Source organism: Silene latifolia, chromosome Y, assembly GCF_048544455.1.
Source record: "Silene latifolia isolate original U9 population chromosome Y, ASM4854445v1, whole genome shotgun sequence".
In the NCBI taxonomy this organism is placed as follows: Eukaryota; Viridiplantae; Streptophyta; class Magnoliopsida; order Caryophyllales; family Caryophyllaceae; genus Silene; species Silene latifolia.
Genome location: NC_133538.1, coordinates 46,500,248 through 46,519,463, shown reverse-complemented (window position 1 = coordinate 46,519,463; position 19,216 = coordinate 46,500,248). Strand labels below are relative to the sequence as shown.

General features: G+C 38.9%; 1 protein-coding gene across 1 annotated transcript; it reads left to right on the top strand.

Moving 5' to 3' along the window:
• Nucleotides 1-5,484: 5,484 nt before the first annotated feature.
• Nucleotides 5,485-7,416, top strand: LOC141627989 (uncharacterized). Its single transcript, XM_074441185.1, has 2 exons — nucleotides 5,485-5,862; nucleotides 5,953-7,416. The coding sequence occupies exons 1-2, from the start codon at nucleotides 5,485-5,487 to the stop codon at nucleotides 7,414-7,416; spliced, it is 1,842 nt and encodes a 613-aa protein (XP_074297286.1).
• The last annotated feature ends 11,800 nt before the right edge of the window (nucleotides 7,417-19,216 follow it).

Sequence of the window (19,216 nt, the reverse complement as noted above, 5' to 3'; positions counted from 1 at the left end):
ACTCAACCTCATGGTTGACCGTGTATTCGTGAACACCTGTGATGAACCATAATTGGGGAGCAGATTTGACAGGTACTTAAGATTAGATGACTTGGGAGCTTATGGGAATGCGTGAGGACTCGGCCAGTCTACCTAGAAGTCTAGACCACATAGATTATTTAATCACTTTATTTATTTTCGCTGCGAGTTTTACTTTACTTTATATTAAGTTTTATTTTGTTTAAGTTGTAATAAACATGTAATCGCTAAATTTTTATTTAAAGTACTTAGTTTGTTGTACTTTATCATTCACTACCTTGGGAAACCGAGATGGTAACGCTCTCATTTACTTGGGATGCCTTGCTAAAGGCTCCTGAATAAATGAGGGTGTTACGTAATCATCCTCAAACAGTTGGTCAAACTGAGGTTATTAAGAAGACCTTGGGAAGGATTCTGAGATGCATTGTTAGCAAGTCTTTGAAAGACTGGGATTTGAAACTGACACAGTATGAATTTGCTTTCAACAGAGCACCATCATCTAGAACGAGTCACAGTCCATTTGAGGTGGTCTATGAAGTTAATCCTCTCATGCCTTTGGACCTCATAAATGCGCCAAAGGAAAAACTGAATTTTGATGCCAAAAAGAGAGCTGGACAAAAGCTGAAACTGCCAAGAGACCGATTGAAAAATCCAATGAGACTTATAAAAGGCACGCTAAGTTTCCATGAAGAAGAAAGAATTCCAGCCAGAGAACTGGTATGGATACATCTAAGAAAGGAAAGGTTCCCATCAAAGAGAAGGGACAAATTGATGCCAAGAGATTACGGTCAATTTGAGGTGTTTGAGAAAATTGGAACATATGCATACAAGATTGATCTGCCTCGTGACTATGGAGTGCATAAGACGTGTGGGGGGGGTCTTAGTCCTTACTATGGAGAATTTGAAGATAAGGAAAATGCAAGTTTGTGAACAAACTCTTTTTAACCAGAGGGGGTTACAGCAAGTTGATAGCGAGGCCACAACATCTCACGCAGCATCATACAGTCACACTGGCATAGTTGATAATACAGGGCAGCAACAACAAACTTTGGAGGTCAAACACTATCAAACCAGTTCAAAACCACCGGCTACCACTTTGACCAGCTGAAAATAGGGTTAATTAACTACAAAAAAGTTTAAGATATCCAAGGCAAGTTCTTAAAAAAATCAGGCAGAAATCAAGTCACAAGTCAATTGCAGAAAAGCTGAAAAGGGAAAAGCCAATTTCCTCTTTTGGTCAAGCAAAGCCAAAGCTGTGTAAAAGATCTTTTGATATGTTCTTTGCTAAACACCAACAGCTAAAACATGAAGCCAAGGAAGCATTTAAGTATCCGTCGTTACTCCCTTGCCTTGAGCCAGTTGAAGCTAGCATACAACACAACAACAGCCAACCTGCAACAACACATTTCAGCATGTTTTAATTTTATTTAGTTTATTTCAGTTTGTAATAGATGGCTGTTATTTTGTATTCTTCCCAAACAGATCTTGGTCCTTGGATGTAGGTTTTATATACTGAACCTCAAAGGAGAACCTTATATAAGGACCTCTACCCTAAATATTGTAGGCAGCTTATTATTGAATGAAAAAACAAAAACCCGAGACTTTTCTTAAAATTTACAAACTTGTACTCATTACTGTAGTTTGTGCCAGGCTTGGTAATCTGTTTTACTTTGTTGTGGCGATTGATCAAAGTATGATAATAAGGATAGTTTAATCTGTGCTAGGCTGTGTTTAATTACTCGTGTTTTTTGAAATTGTGCTTGAATTTTTTGTGATTTAATCTGTGGGATTCAGGTTCAATTTCGTTAAATTATAAGCATAATTTCCTGTAATTTATCAGTGGTTATTAAGTTGGTAGTTATATCCTTGTTTTATTTGTCATTCTCATTAAAATCCTTGAGTCCTGCAATTTCTGTATAAACCTCATAGTTTACCATGCAGGTGACCTCTTGCGGAGATTCCGAGGATGCGTATAAGTAAGGACAAAATGCGCTGGAAAAGACTCGTTTTGATATGTGGGCCAAGTACATAGTCTGGCGAGCTATCATGAGTAACCTCTCTCGAACCAGGGTTTAGGCCGGTGTGTACATAGCATGGCGAGCTATCATGAGTATTCTTTGCATTGAGTACGCATGGTATGAACATTACTCAGAGGGCAGACATAACTAGGGAAGAGAAAACACCTCAAAGTAGTAGACACCGGTGGGGAGCTAATTATAACCATGGTAGTACTAGGACCCATGAAGGGCATGATCGGACGAGCCTCGATGCGACTGGTTAGGGGAGTACTAAGCTACTCGATGGGGAAGATCACATGATTCATATTTGACAAAATATAGAATTAATTGTCACTCACAAAGATTGATAAAACATATAGTATGACATATATGTCATAACGTAGTTCCTATCATGATGGGTATATCACCTGTAACACCCCCTTCTTACCCGACCAAGGTAATTATGGAATGATACCGTTTCGATTTCCTGTGGCAGTAAAATCGGAATTACAATTAAGAAACTCTTTAAATAAATAACAAGTTTAGTGATTAGATGAATGTAAACAAATGAAAAAATGAAATATAACTCGTCTATGACTATGTCATTCATGCTACACTACTCGACTCTGAGTCCAAGGCGCGGCCCAAATCCCGATCACGTCAACAAGCAAACATGTACTTAACCTGCTCCCCATATGATCGGAAATCTATATGGATCAACACAGGCCACCCCAGAAATAGGTGACAATTACACAGACACACAAACGTCAGTTTCAATAAATAAAGTGTGACACGACACAAGTGTGTGAATATGCAACATGATTATGATATGAATGACACACTATCAAACGACCACCACCACGGTACCGGGACACGCCAAGACATACCGACAACGACACTAGTACCGGGACACGCCCAGACATACTAACAACCACAAACAGGTACCGGGACACGCCCAGACTTACCGGGTCCGGAAGCCAACCGGATCCTCTGCCTGATGTCGTGTCTCAACCACACGAGTCTCTCCGTAACTCAAGCCATTAATGTGCACATCCCTCTTGGAGTGGGAAACTCCAAGAAACGACTCAAGCGGAAGACGGTCTCTCAACCGCCTTCCGTCTCCTCAACAACAACCAAACAATCACAACCGTCATATTATCCAATATACATGACAAATACAATAATGCAAGATACCACACAATATGCCAATTACCCACTCATCCAATATTCTCGACCAATATCATGTTATAATGCAATGACCATTAAAATACGACTCACATGACCATTCAAACCTATATTAAAACTGAGTAGGATTAACCTACATTACCTTTTAGCATACTCTGTAAGCAATCCGGCTAATAATAATCTTCCACAAAAACCGTCTCCTTACGATCTCAAAGCGGAGGGACAAAATCTTCATTTTCTCTTCCTTTTTCTCTCTTCTCTCTTCTCTCATTCGTGTGGTGGATTTTGTTAGGATAAGATGAGGATTGTGTTGGGATAAGGTGGATGGATAGGGTAGGGTAGATTATATAAGGTAGTTAGTAGTATACATATATATACATGTATCGTATTGTGTATTATTATTATCATTACAATTCATTATTATTATTATTATCATTTTATTACTCCGTCTCATACATAATTCGTATAAAAAATATAAAATATATAATTATAAAATATGGGGTATTACAGTTTTCCCTCCTTAAAATGAACTTCGTCCCCGAAGTTTGGCCCACTCTCTCCTTTTCTCAGCTCTCATCACTGATTCTCATGAACTCTCTCGCCTCACATGCTTGTCTACCGTATACGTTCCTTTATAAACATCGCACTCATCCCAAAGTTCTTTGTTCAACTCTCATACTTCCTCACATTCCGTACTTTCTTTTTCCGTAATTTTCGAATTGTTATATCACCCTTCTATGTCGTGTGAATCATATATTTATAAACTAGTCATGTATATAGCCTAATCTGCTTGATTGGTATACTCACAATCTAATCCAACATGTGTAATTCGGTTTAGGAGTTTTAAAATGAATATCGGGTATCCTTTTATATTTCGACTATAAAAGTTTCATTTTAGTTTTAATTAAGCGTCCACATAACGAGTCAAATCACGTGGTTAAGTTAAAATTTTAACCACGGAGATAACTTTCACCGTGTCAGTTTTTTTCTTTTCAAACTTTACATTACAAGTCTTTAGGAATTTTTCCTTTCTTTGACTGCACACTTCTGCCAATGAATCCTCGAACCCCACCCTTCCATCATGTACTACATGAAATTGTGGTCTTTATTATAAAGTAGGAGGGTGGGTGTGGGTCTAAAAAAAAGGCAGAATGATAAATAAGCAATTAGAGCATGGACATTGAAGAGTATGTAACAATCCTCTTATTTTTTCCTTCTCCCTCTATCTTTTTGACATATCACATTCTCTTTCATCCAACACATTTTCCACTATCTCAATCCTCCTCCTTCTCTTCTTCTATTTTTTTCCCACATCAAAGAGGATCCTCTCTAACTCATCTTTCATATTTTAATTATTTTTTCTATTGGAAAACAAATAAAATAATGTGCAAATGCAATATTTGTATAGGTAAGTGAAGATAGTGGGCACAAGGGCCTATGTTGTACTTCCTCTAAAAATAGAGGAAGACTTCCTCTTCCTCCTTCAAAGAGGATGTTTAATAGTAGTTCCACATTGAAGAGGACATCCTTTTAGCACCCTCTTTCATCTAAGAGGATGGTCAATCATCTTCAATGTGGATGCTCTTATGCTCAAAGACAAAAAATAAGGGTCATTTTAATGATAAAAATAAAGAAGCTTGGGAGTCAAAACGGGGGAAATCTAGGATAAATTACGTATATGTTATGGCATATGAAACGGACTGCTGTATCTACTTCCTAAAAACAGTTACTTAATAAGGTAAGTTTGTTCCTGACAAGATTTCACAATACTTTAAGAGAACTGATTTTTGAATTCTAGAAAGCGAACTAATGTATCTCCTTCCTAATAACAATCACCTACACTATAAGAAATGTTACAAAAAATACTTGAACATTTCAAAGTTGGAAAATAACAAATGTTTTAAAATAAAGAAACTATTTATGTATTTTTTCAAAATATTTAAGTAGAATTAAATACATAAAATAAAATTGATGTATCCAAGAATGGTTGAGGATGCTTGTGACAGGATAGACGTCGAGATAGAATAGAATTCTAGTCGAGACGGATACATCGAAATAGTCAGACTTCTATCATTAATAGAACTCGTATAATTTTCAATATTATCTAATTTATTTTGTCCTAGTTTACGAAGGATACTAGCTTTGTACGCCTATATAAGGTGATGCCGTTATTGAATAAAGATACACAACAATTAACCCGAATACTTAATCTTAACATGGTATCAGTTACCAGGTTCCAATTCTAATAAAAATCCCATAAAAATCCCAATTACAACCTATCACCATGTCCGGTGATGCCGTTATTTCTACGGCAAATCCACCACCCCACCCAAATCCAACCATGTCTCCCTTCCACCTTGGAAATCAAGATAACCCAGGCAATACAATTACTCACGTCCAGCTTCATGGTGAAAACTATGATGAATGGGCGCGTTCTATTCGGCTGGCTGTTAAAGCGCGACGGAAGTTTGGATTTGTCGATGGCACGATTGCCAAGCCTACCGAAAATCTTGACGATTGGAGCACTATCCACTCCATGATTGTTTCTTGGATTATGAACACCGTTGAACCATCTCTTCGTACTACTATTTCGTACTACGAAGATGCGGCCTTATTATGCAAAGACCTTAAAGATCGTTTTTGCGTCGTTAATGGCATTCGTGTCCAGCAGCTCGAAACGGACTTAGCTGAATGCAAACAACGCAAAAACGAGTCCATCGCACATTACTTTGGTCGTTTAAAAATAATTTAGGATTATATCGCTAATCACGAACAACTTCGTAGCTGTGATTGTGGTAATTGCACCTGCAATCTTGGTCCCAAGTTTGGTGCTTTCAAAGAAAATAAACGTTTGCATAAATTTTTATCTGGACTTGATAATAGTTATTATGCTACACTTCGATCTAATTTACTCAATACCTCTGTTTTACCTTCGGTCAATCACGCTTATCAAGCTGCTATTCAAGAAAAAATGATTCGAACTAATGGAGCATCAACCACTGCTGAGGACACCGAGGTTTTGGCTTTTCAAGTTCAGTCTGATTTCAAGCCTAAAGGAAAATCCGTGGATAATTCCGATAAATATTGTACACACTGTACTCGTAATGGCCATGATGAATCCATGTGTTTTCTCATTCACGGTTATCCTGATTGGTGGGGAGATCGTCCTCGCGGTCCTCGCAATTCTGGTCGCGGAGGCAGCTCTAAAAACGGTCGTGGCTCCTCTGCTCGTGCTCCTAGTGCTGGCCGTGGCAAGGGCACTACTACCCGTATCAATTCCACCTATACCGACAACACCCCAGCCGTGGCCTCTGCCTCTTTATCCTCTGACCCTTCTTCCGTTACTGGACTGACCACTGCACAGTGGCAGCAGCTCCTTGATTTATTGAACATAGCAAAATCCAAGGACCACATTCACGGTAAGAATGCTTGGATTATTGACACCGGCGCTACCAATCATGTTACCGGTACTCTTACGTATCTCCATGATATACAAAATATAACTTCTTCTCCTGTTAGTCTTCCGAACGGAGTTACAACTAATGCCTCTCATCGAGGGCGCGTTATTCTTGACGGAGGCTTAGTCCTCACTGATGTTCTTTATGTTCCCGGCCTTACCTGCAGTTTAATATCTGTTCTTCAATTACTTGATGCTCTTGATTGTATTATTCAATGTACTAAGTCTTTTTGTGTCATTCAGGACCGGCAGACGAGGAGGTTGATTGGAGCGGGTAAACGTCAGGATGGACTCTATTTCTACCGTGGTGTGTCTAACGTAGCTGTCTGCAATATTAACCAAGGTTCAACGGATTTGTGGCATAAACGATTAGGCCATCCCTCTAGCGAAGTTTTAAAACTATTAGCTATTGTTAAGTCTTCTAGTAGATTGTCTAATAAGGCTTGTGATGTTTGTTTACGAGCCAAACAAACTCGTTTCAGTTTTAATCGTAGTGATAATAAAGTTATTTCCTCTTTTGAATTAATTCACTGTGACTTATGGGGATCATATCGCACTCCATCTTCCTGTGGCGCTACTTATTTTTTTACTCTTGTCGATGATTATTCTTGTGGTGTATGGGTATATCTTTTACGCACCAAAGATGAAGTTCCACGGCTCTTTTTGGAATTCATTGCAATGATTAAACGTCAATTTGGGGCGGAAATTAAGAAGGTACGGAGTGACAATTGGACTGAATTCTCACCTCTAAAACCATAATTTTCGAAAACTGGCATTCTCTTTGAATCCTCCTGTGTCGGCACTCCGCAACAAAATGGACGCGTGGAATGAAAACACCGACATATTTTGAATATGGCTCGTGCCTTGCTGTTTGAAGGTTCTTTACCTATACGTTTTTGGGGTAAAGCGGTCATGACTGCCTGTCACTTAATAAACCGGACTCCCTCACCCTTACTACAGAATAAAACTCCTTTCGAGTTTCTTTTCGGTAAACTTCCGTCCTATGATTCTATTAAAATATTTGGCTGTTTATGTTACGCACATAATCAACAACACAAAGGTAACAAATTCATGAGTCGAAGTCGGCGTTGGGTTTTCTTGGGCTATCCTTTCGGAAAGAAAGGATGGAGAGTATATGATTTGGACTCTCATGATTACTTTGTCTCTCGTGGCGTCAAATTTTTTGAGCAAGAATTCCCGTATCGCAACGCATCAACCACGAATTTGTCACCAGTTGTTGGTAATACTGATGCACCTGTTTTGGATGATGATGACTTTATTACTCCTACCACGCCTGCCCCTCAACCACCTCCGACATAAGAGGAGCTTGTGACTACCTCTCCAGAAACCGAACCACCGACTGACCCACCCAACCACCAGCCTGAGCAGCCTACTCAACAGCTCACTCCTACCGAGCAGGCTCGGCCTCCACCCGAATCAAGCAAACAACATAATAACTCTCTCGGTGCACCTAACACCGAGCTATTGGGTCGCGGTCACCATGAGAAACGACCTCCTCCGAACTTGAAAGACTACGTTACACACACGGTCCAAAACAAGAGTCCACTCCTCTCGTCTCCTGCTCTTCAACCGCCCTCAGGTACGCGATATCCCATCGCTAATTATATTAGTTACAATCATTTTTCACCTCAATATAGGCAATTTGTTGCTCGTTTAACTACAGGGCATGAACCCCGCAGCTTCAAAGAAGTTGTCGATAATCCGGGATAGTGCGAGGCAATGACTAAAGAAATAGATGCTTTAGAACTAAATAATACTTGGGTCCTTGAAGAATTACCTTCTGCTAAAAAGGCTTTGGGTAACAAATGGGTGTATCATATTAAATATAATGCCGACGGTACAATTGAATGTCTCAAAGAACGATTAGTTATTATGGGCAACCATCAAATAGAAGGGGTTGACTATGACGAAACTTTTGCGCCCGTGGCCAAAATGACAACGGTTCGATCATTTCTCGCTGTGGCCGTTGCTTGTGGGTGGTTTGTGCATCAGATGGATGTACATAACGTCTTCTTACACGGTGACCTTGATGAAGTCGTCTATATGAAATTACCTTATGGGTTTCATCATTCCAATCTGAATCTTGTGTGCCGCCTTAAGAAGTCCCTTTACGGACTTAAACAAGCACCTAGGTGCTGGTTCGCTAAGTTGTCTGAAGCCTTACAAAAATACGGTTTTCATCAATCTTCCACTGATCATTCTCTATTTACATTCATCCGCGACGGGAAGCAGGTCCATGTCTTAATTTATGTTGATGATTTAGTCATTTCTAGTAATGACTTACTAGCCTTACAAAGTTTTAAAGACTATTTGGGTACTTGTTTCCACGATCTCGGAGAATTACGCTATTTTCTTGGCATTGAGGTAACACAAGGACCAGATGGTTTCGTATTATGTCAGCGTAAATATGCCATGGAAATTATTGAAGAAACTGGCCTTTTAGGATGTAAGCCTGCTGCCTTTCCTATTGAGCAAAATCATAGACTCGCTCTCACTACGAGCCCTCCACTCGCTAATCCGGAAAAATATAGGCGTTTGGTCGGTCGTTTAATTTATCTTGCTGTCACACGACCCGACCTTGCCTATTGTGTACACATTTTGTCTCAATTTATGAATGCTCCACGTCTTACTTATTGGGACGCGGCTCTCCGGGTTGTCCGATATCTTAAAGGGTGTCCGGGTCAAGGCATTTTTCTCCCTAAAGACAATGATTTCCAACTCCATGTATGGTGCGATTTCGACTATGCCGCCTGTCCTATGACTCGTCGGTCCCTAACCGGCTGGTTTATTCAACTTGGGGCCTCTCCTATTTCATGGAAAACTAAAAAGCAACAGACGATCTCTCTGTCGTCTACTGAAGCGGAATATCGCTCTCTTGCTGCAATCACTCGTGAACTTATCTGGCTCCAAGCTCTCCTAACCGATTTGGGTATCTCTACTACCAACGGGATGGCTATTTATTGTGATAATAAATCTGCTCTTCACATCGCTAAAAATCCCGTCTTTCATGAACGTACTAAGCATATCGAGGTTGATTGTCATTTTGTTCGTTCTGCTATCAAACAAGGCTTGATTCGTCCCTCCTATGTCCCTTCGGCTACTCAATTGGCTGATGTCTTTACTAAAGCTTTAGGCAAGGCTCAATTTCTTCTACTTTTGTCCAAGTAGTGTGTTCGAAATCTCTACGCTCTAACTTGAGGGAGGGTGTGACGGGATAGACGTCGAGATAGAATAGAATTCTAGTCGAGACGGATACATCGAAATAGTCAGACTTCTATCATTAATAGAACTCGTATAATTATCAAATTGTATCTAATTTATTCTGTCCTAGTTTACGAAGAATACTAGCTTTGTATGCCTATATAAGGTGATGCCGTTATTGAATAAAGATACATAACAATTAACCCGAATACTCGTTCTTAACAATGCTCTAACTAGTTTCAGCGGCGTAGGTGCTTGATGCCAAAATTATAAGTAAAGGAGCAAAAGTCTCAATTATTATTTTTTAGTGTTAAAGGAAGTGCAATGTCATAAGAATATATGCGAAGAGGATTTAAACTCGTGACTTATTATAACAATGCCTCCATCATAACCACTAGACTAAGACCTTTTAAGTAAAACCATGCATATTGTGAGCACATGAGGAGAATAAAATAAGTCCCGTGGGCGTGGTTGCTATAAACTCTTGGAATGAATTGGATCAATTCCAATGTTTGGTTGGAGGGTTTTGGAATGAAGTTAACCTGATGGATTCATTCTAATATACTCCAATACCTCAAAATATCATACATATATTTCCTTATCAAACCGCATTCCATCATACTACAAACCTATAATGAACCAGTCAGTCTCCCTTAACGTTAAAACAGATGAACTATCATTTCACTTGTGCATATGAAACAAATCTGTTTCTTTATTTTTTTTTTTCATGCATTCTGCTTTTGATTTATTCATACTGTTGAGTTTATCGATCCGGTACTTAAGAGGGGGAGGGGTGAATTAAGTACCCTTTTAAAAATTAAAGCGAAATTAAACCACTAGGTCGTTCAAGAATTTTCTTCTGAAATAATACACAGGCCAATTGAACAGTCTTGGTGACTGTTCAAACAATCAAAGTTGTGCTGTATTGTTTGTTTGAGTAAATACATGAACCCAAAAAGGAAAACAACTAAAAACAAAAGCAAACGAAATAAAAGAAAGCAAGAGACACGTGATTTTTAACGTGGTTCGACCTCCTCTCTAACGGTCTACGTCCACCCTCTCTTTTACTAATATTTCCTTTATAACCAAACTCGATTACAAAGAAAATCCCAACGATTAACCCCGATCGTGCGACTCGAGTACAACCCCGTACCCCAAAAAACGCTCTCTCACAAAAGAGAAAATTACAAAGCAAATTGTCTCCTTATATGGTTCAACAGTTGGAACGATGGAGACAAAATATTCTTATGAGTATAAGTACTTGTGTACTCAAGAACGATCTTATAAAACACGGCTTAAAAATATTTTGCAAAACTCAGAAGAGAAAATAAAGAGGCAGTTCAAAACATATTTGCAAAACCTTTTCAAGAATGAGCACTACTGACTTTGCTAAAAACTTGACAACTTATTTTTTTACTCTCAAAGCTCACGTCAATTCTTGGTAGCTTTTAACAAAATGACTTCCGTCTTAAATATTTGCTAAGGAGTTTGACCTAATAAAATCTTTGTAGCTAAGCAACTAAAAAAATCTTTGACCATGATAGTTTTTAGTTGCCTTCTCAAACTCAAACTCCTCAAAACAAAAAGATATTTTTTGAACAAACAAAGGAGAATCCCACGGAACAATTTTCCACCAAAAACAGATATAAGGAAAACACCTTATTTTGAAATTATTTTGTCCAAAGTAATAAGCCGTGATTTATTGGACCGAATAAAAGAGTAAACACACATTTTATACTCTTACATATTTCTAGACCCAATCCAAGACATGATCCAACTATCGTCCATCTTTTCTTCCGAGCAAATACGATCTACTTGTGAACCTGTCATACACACGTCTAGCACACACCATTAATTTAGACGGATATATAAAAGTGAAAGACTTGTCATCATCAATAAAATAGGCGCAACAAATTCACCCTTTGATGATGGCAAGTCCCTAAAAAAAGTTTCCCCTCAATAATGGAATACTCCTGCAAACATTCAAGAAAAATCCAAGACAGCAATAACAATAGAAATATGAAACAACACGATCAATAAAATAACTAAACCAAGGTTCATGGAACATAAAGAGATTATCATCATAGGCATAGATCTAATATCAGCAGCTACTAAGTACACTAGAGTCCCTAAATCTTTCCCCTTCTTGACATCATCAAAAGGAGAAAGACGGTCAAAATGTGTCAACGCATCGTCCCATGGTCAATGAAGTGTCAGTGCACCTACCGGACACAGTCAAAAGACATCATCGAAATAAGTACAGACCACTAAGAAAAGTGCGAATAATACATAATAAGCAATAAGAAGTAAGCAAAAGAAGGGTGGGGCAAGGGTGGTCTATTTGGGAAGGCGGGCTAAGAGTTGTGTGAGGAGGTCAAGAATAACAGTGAGCTCGTCAAGGAGTTCTCTGATGGCCACCAATTCATCTAAAAGCGTGCCCAAGCCACCAGCCATGGTATCTGAGAGATCATCCATCTTCAAACCAAGAGCACCAAAACCCCATGTACTAGATCCAGCAGAACTCGAAGCCTTACTGCGCAACCCATGTAGCTGATCATCAACAACCCGAATGTGCATTTGACCCATCAGCCCATCTCCCATACGATCGTCCAAAGCAACACAGAAACTATCATATGACAGAAGTTTCAACTGCCAAAACACATGACTCAACCACATCCCATAGGGCAATTCCCGTGTCTTCTTACTGTTTGTTTTCTGAACTTCGGCTGCAACCTCACGGATATAATGAAACATAATAATAGCCAAATTGACGGGTTTCTTCACCATAAGATGATACATAAGCAGCATATCAGAGATATGGCAATAACCACGAGAATGAGGATGGGGAGTGACGGTTCGGCGAATAACATTATACAGAAATTGATGAGGAGCATCAAGAATACTAGGGCTAATGTGACCATCGATAGTAGCAGTAGGGTCAAAATATTGAAGCACCATGAGAGGATCCAAGTCAACCAACCCCGGCCAGCTATTTTGAGCAAGAATATCAAAGCCATTAAAGGGTATTTTAAACATGTGGGCAAGCTCAGCGGCTCTTAAGACAAAGGTCCTACCATTAATTTTAGCATATAGTAGAGTACCCTGGTTGTTCACTGCAACCGATTGATAAAATTGAAGAATTTTCGGGATAAATACCACGGAATGAGCAGTAAACATCGAGGTCCACTGTTGGGCATTAATAAGATCAAGAAAAAAATAAAAGGCGGGTTTAGATTCTAACCATGGAAGCGGGTAGTAGCGGCCTAGGAGAATAGAATGAGCAAGTAATCTTTGACACTGGCGAAATCCGTGTCGGGTCATATCCATGTGACCAGAAGAAAGTCAAGAACTTTATCATTATCCATGGCAGACAGTAGTGTAGCTTTCAGGACGGGAGCACCATTTGTCGTAGCATCATCGGTAGACACCGGAGAATCCGGGCACTTTCTTTTAAGAGACCGCCCCTTTTCCCTTTTCAACAACCCCAAAGGTTTCAAACTCTTATAAAGATTAGCAGTCCACTCTTCATCCCCAGATCCTTCGTCATCCTCATACACCATCTTCCCTTTACCTTTCTCGGGCACACGCGCTGGAACAACCCGATTACCATCCTCGGGTTCACTTATCCGGACCCCTTTTCTAAGCCTTGTGGTATGATTGGGAGCTTTAGGCTCTTCAGATAAAGATTTGCCGCAGCTGTTGTCTTACCCGATTACAAAGAATAGGAACATAATTAATGATCATACCATAATCCCGCAGCTGTTGTCTTACCCATAAGATTTGAGCACAACATTGAGCAGCAGCGACATATTCACTCTCAGCAGTAGATAAGACAACCGTATTTTTTTTTTTGGAAGTCCAAGAGATAAGACACGGTCCTACAAAGGTGGCAATACCAGATGTACTCTTTCTTTAAACTGAGCAACCTGCATAATCTGCATCTGAATACCCCGTGAGAGTGAAATTGCAATCCATAGGATACCATAAATATAAGTCCTGAGTTCCGATCAAATATCAAAGAATACGCTTTACAGCTGTTAAGTGTGATTCTTTAGGATTTGATTGAAACCGAGAACACAAACATACACTGTAAAGAATATCTGGACGACTAGCTGTGAGATATAGAAGTGAACCTATCATACCTCGATATACCTTTTTATCTACACTTTTACCTTTTTCATCTTTGTCAAGCTTGAGTGTAGAACACATAGGTGTAGGAAATGGATTTGCTGTAGTCATACCAAATTTGTTTAGCATCTCCTTGATATATTTTCTTTGGTGGATCATTATGTCATGTGTGGTTTTCTTTATCTGAAGGACCAAAAAGAATCCTAGCTCGCCCATCATGCTCATCTCGAACTCCGATTGCATAAGATTAGAGAAATAAGCACACAACACATCATTAGTTGCTCCAAAAATAATATCATCTACATAAATTTGAACAACTAATAGGTCCTCTTTCACCGGTTTTAAAAATAGTGTCTTGTCAACGGAACCTCTTTGAAATCCACTTTCAATAAGGAACTTTGATAGTCAATCAAACCAAGACTTAGGTGATTGTTTAAGACCATAAAGTGCCTTATCTAATTTATAAACATGATTAGGAAAATTACTATCTAAAAAACCGGGAGGTTGTTCAACATATACTTCCTCTTACAAATAGCCATTAAGAAACGCGGTCTTAACATCCATTTGAAAGAGTTTGATACCCATATGAGCGGCAAAAGCAATAAGGAGACGAATGGCTTCAAGTCTTGCCACGGGTGAAAAGGTTTCATCGTAGTCGATCCCTTCCTGTTGATTGTATCCTTGCACTACAAGTCTAGCCTTGTTTCTCACAATCACACCTGCATCATCCAATTTGTCTCGAAATACCCATTTCGTTCTTATGACGGAACGATCTCTTGGACGTGGTTCCAAGTGCCACACCTTGCTTCGTTCAAATTGGTTAAGCTCCTCCTGCATAGCAATAACCTAATCAGGATCAGTTAAAGCATCATTAATATTAGAGGATTCTAATTCTGATAGAAATGAATAATGAGCACAAAAATTTCTTAATGAAGATCTAGTTTTTATTCCCTCATGGATATCAGTCAGAATGTTATCCATTGGATGTGAACTTTGATGCTCCCAACGCCGAGGAACAAATGTTTCTGTTTCTAGTGTAGATTGAACAGTACTGGATTCTGTACGATTATGCTCGACATTCGTCTCTGTAAACTGAACATCACTGGATTCTGTTCGATTCTGCTCAACATCTGTATTAGTCATTATTGACGTATCTAAGCTACTGGAAGCCTGATTTGTCTCATTAGACGTTGCAACTGTCTGTTCAGAGTCGCCTGACCTTGATGATTTTCACGATCGGACAGATTCGTGTTCATTGAGTTCCCCGAATTCGTGGACGTTTCGCACTGTTCCATCCAACGATGAAGGCTCCTCCTCTAATTCAGGTGGATCATCTCTTATAAATCTAATCTCAAAGTCATCATCATCCTGCAATTCAACGTTAAGAACATTAGTTTCATCAAAAATTACATGTACACTTTCCTCAAAGCACATAGTTCTTTGATTGTAAACTTTATAGGCCTTACTTTCATTTGAATATCCAATGAAAACCGCCTCATCGCTTCTTGGATCAAATTTTCCCAAATTCTTTTTGCCATTGTTATGAGCATAGCATTTTGATCCAAAGCAGTGGAAATGTGAAATGTTTGGCTTTCACCCATATAGAAGCTCATAAGGCGTTTTCTTATGGATAGATCTAATAGCAACACGGTTACAAATATAACAAGCTGTGTTCACAGCTTCGGCCAAAAAGTTTCTAGGTAACTCGCTACAAAGTAACATGGATCTGGTCATATCTTCCAAAGTTCTATTCATTCTTTCCATTACACCATTTTGTTGCGGTGTCCTAGGAGCAGAAAAGTTATGATCAATACCATGTTCCCTGCAAAAAGATATAAACGAATCATTCTCAAATTATCTTCCATGGTCGGTTCTAATGGAGAACAATTTGTGACCGAGTTTGTTTTGGAGTTTTTAAATCAAAACGTGGAATTCTTCAAAAGTTTCACTTTTGGCATGTAAAAATAAAGTCCAAACAAACCGTGAATAATCGCCCACTAGAACACATACATAAAGACTTCCACCTCGGCTTCTAATCCTCATCGGACCACACAAATCCATGTGAATGAGTTCTAGAGGCTTGGTGGTGCTAACGAACCTTTTAGATTTAAAAGAACTTTGGACATGTTTGCATCGAGCACAAACATCACAAACTCCGTCAATTTCAAACTTCATAGAAGGTAGGCCTTCCACTAATTCGAGTTTGTAAAGTTTGTTTAGAGATGAAAAACCAACATGTCCAAACCTCTTATGCCATAGATTAGGATCATTTTGCATTACAGATAAACATTTAATGGTTTCTCTAGGAATGCTTCCTAAGTCAGATACATAAATGTTATTAACTCTCTTACCTTGAAGAACAATTTCATTAGTACTTTCCTTGATTACATAACAAAGGTTTGCATGAAACTCGACTTTATTTCCTTTGTCACATAATTGAGAAATACTAATCAAATTGTGTTTGAGACCCTTTACAAGAAGCACATTATCAATGGAATGTGAAAGAGACTTACCGACTTTGCCAATACCAATTACTTCACCTTTTTTGTTGTCTCCAAATGTCACATTTCCACAATCGTAGGCCGATAATGAGAGGAATTGGTTTCTATTACCTCTCATGTGTCGTGAACATCCGCTATCAAGATACCAACGGCTGCCTCCTCTCATATGGCCCTGCAAAAAGGAATTAGTTAGATGATTTAGGAACCAAAACAAGTTTGGGTCCCTTCTTATGACGAACCGTATCTAAAACATCTTTTCTAATCCACATTACTCTTATGTTTCGATCTAAATAACCTAAGCGTTTTTTACAAGCATTAAGTACGTGGCCTGTGTGTCCACAAAATTTGCAAAGAATGTATTCAGATAGACCCACGTACTTATGCTTGCGAAAATCTCTCTCAATGGGTTTAGGTCTTTTAATCTCAACGGTACTGGCGTCAGTCTGAATTGAACTGTCGGGAGGAGTGTTTACTTTCTGTTCAGGGATCCAGATAGTACGATACTGAGAACCGCTCTGCCTGAAATCAGAACGTGAGTCATAGCCTAATCCAAGTTTATTATTGTTCTTAGATTGATTAACTAGAAAATCAAGGACTGTAGTACTACCTTCCCATTTAGCAACTACATTTCTCGCATTACTTAAATCAGTTTCAAGATTGTTGACTACTACGAGCAACTTTTTATTCTTAGCAAGGAGAGAATTATAGTCATTATTAAGTCTATCAAACTTAGAACAAATTTCAGAATAAGAAGTTGAACTAGTAACATGCAATTTTTTAATCTCATCTAGTTCATTTGTTAAGACGTGGGTTTTATTAACAAGAGACTCGTTTTCAGCAGTGAGTTCAGATTGAACAGTCTGGTCGACTGTTTGTTTTTGCATGTTCTTCAGATTTCATCTTAACTCTATATTCTCCTTCGCAATACTTTCAATTTCAGATTGCATATCCTCAAGACGCTTGTTTTATTCATAACTAGTATCCAAAGTCTCATCAAGCAATCTTACAATTTTTTCTTTAGACAAAGGTCTAATCTTAATTTTGAAATTTGAGAGATTTACCTCATCTTCGGATTCGTTATCCGATGCATCAGAGTGAGCCATAAGACACCTTAGAGAGTCGTCATTCCTTTTTCGTTGAGATCTAGGCTTGTAGGTAGACCGTAGGCAGAATTTCTCATCTTTCTCATTTTCAGAAGGTTCCTCGTCCTCTGAATCGGACTCACCCCATACAGCAGCTATCATTGCACGTTTGTACTCCTGCTTAGACTTTTCACGTGTGTCCTTAGCCTTTTCTTCTTCCCATTTAGGGTAATTTCGGATCTGATGATCCCGTTCACCGCATTTAAAACATCCCATTCTAGATATAGAACGAGATGAGGAAGACGAAGAAACAGATTTCTTTGGTTTATAACTTTCCAACGTTCCTTGATTTTTCTTTCTGATTATTTTGGCAATTCTTTTAGACAGCAAGGCAACTTCCTCCTCAAGATCACTTTCATTATCACTTGAGATGGCATTCAAGGCCAGACCCTTAGCTTTGGGTTTCTCTTCAGCATCATTTCCAAGTGTTATTTCGTGTGCCATAAGAGATCCCATTAAAGCTTCATAGGTAAGAGTGGCTAAATCTCTACACTCTTCAATGGCCGTAACTTTTTGTCGCCACTTCTTGGTAAGACTTCTTAAAATTTTACAGACAATGTCCTCAGTTTCAAATTGTCTACAAAGATTTGAAAGTTCGTTAGTTATACTTGAAAAACGTGAAGACATGCTTTTTATAGGTTCATCCTCGTGCATTTTAAAGTTTTTATATTGTTGCATTAAGAGATCAATACGTTGTTTCTTTACTTGCATGGTCCCCTCATAGGCTAGTGATAAACTGTCCCAAATTTGTTTAGCCGTTTTACATCCTGCAATTCGACTGGTTTCTGATTCACCAATTCCGGATTGCGGGAGTGATATAGCCCTAGCATTCTTCTCCGCCTTTTTGTAATCATCGGATGTGTAGTACTTGGGCTCTTTTACACTAGACACACCATTGGCATCGGTGGTAGTGATAGCCAGGGGACCATTTTCGATGATTACCCAACATTCATAATCTGTTCCTTGTATGAAATGCATCATACGATTTTTCCACCAGCCATAGTCCGTGCCATCGAAGACAGGACATTTGACAGATTTGGAATTCATTGAGAAAAAAAAAAAAAGAAAAACTGATAAACTCAAAAGGATCAAACTCTTTACGATAAGGCAATCAAGAGCACGAGGCTCTAATACCAATTGTTGAGTTTATCGATCCGGTACTTAAGAAGGGGAGGGGATGAATTAAGTACCCTTTTAAAAATTAAAACGAAATTAAAGCACTAGGTCGTTCACGAATTTTCTTCTGAAACAATACACAGGTCAATTGAACAGCCTCGGTGACTGTTCAAACAATCAGAGTTGTGCTGTATTGTTCGTTTGAGGAAATACGTGAACCCAAAAAGGAAAACAACTAAAAACAAAAGCAAACGAAATAAAAGAAAGCAAGAGACACACGATTTTTAACGTGGTTCGACCTAATCTCTAAAGGTCTACGTCCACCCTCTCTCTTATTAATATTTCCTTTATAACCAAACTCGATTACAAAGAAAACCCCCACGATCAACCCCGATCATGCGACTCGAGTACAACCCCGTACCCCAAAAAACGCTCTCTCACAAAAGAGAA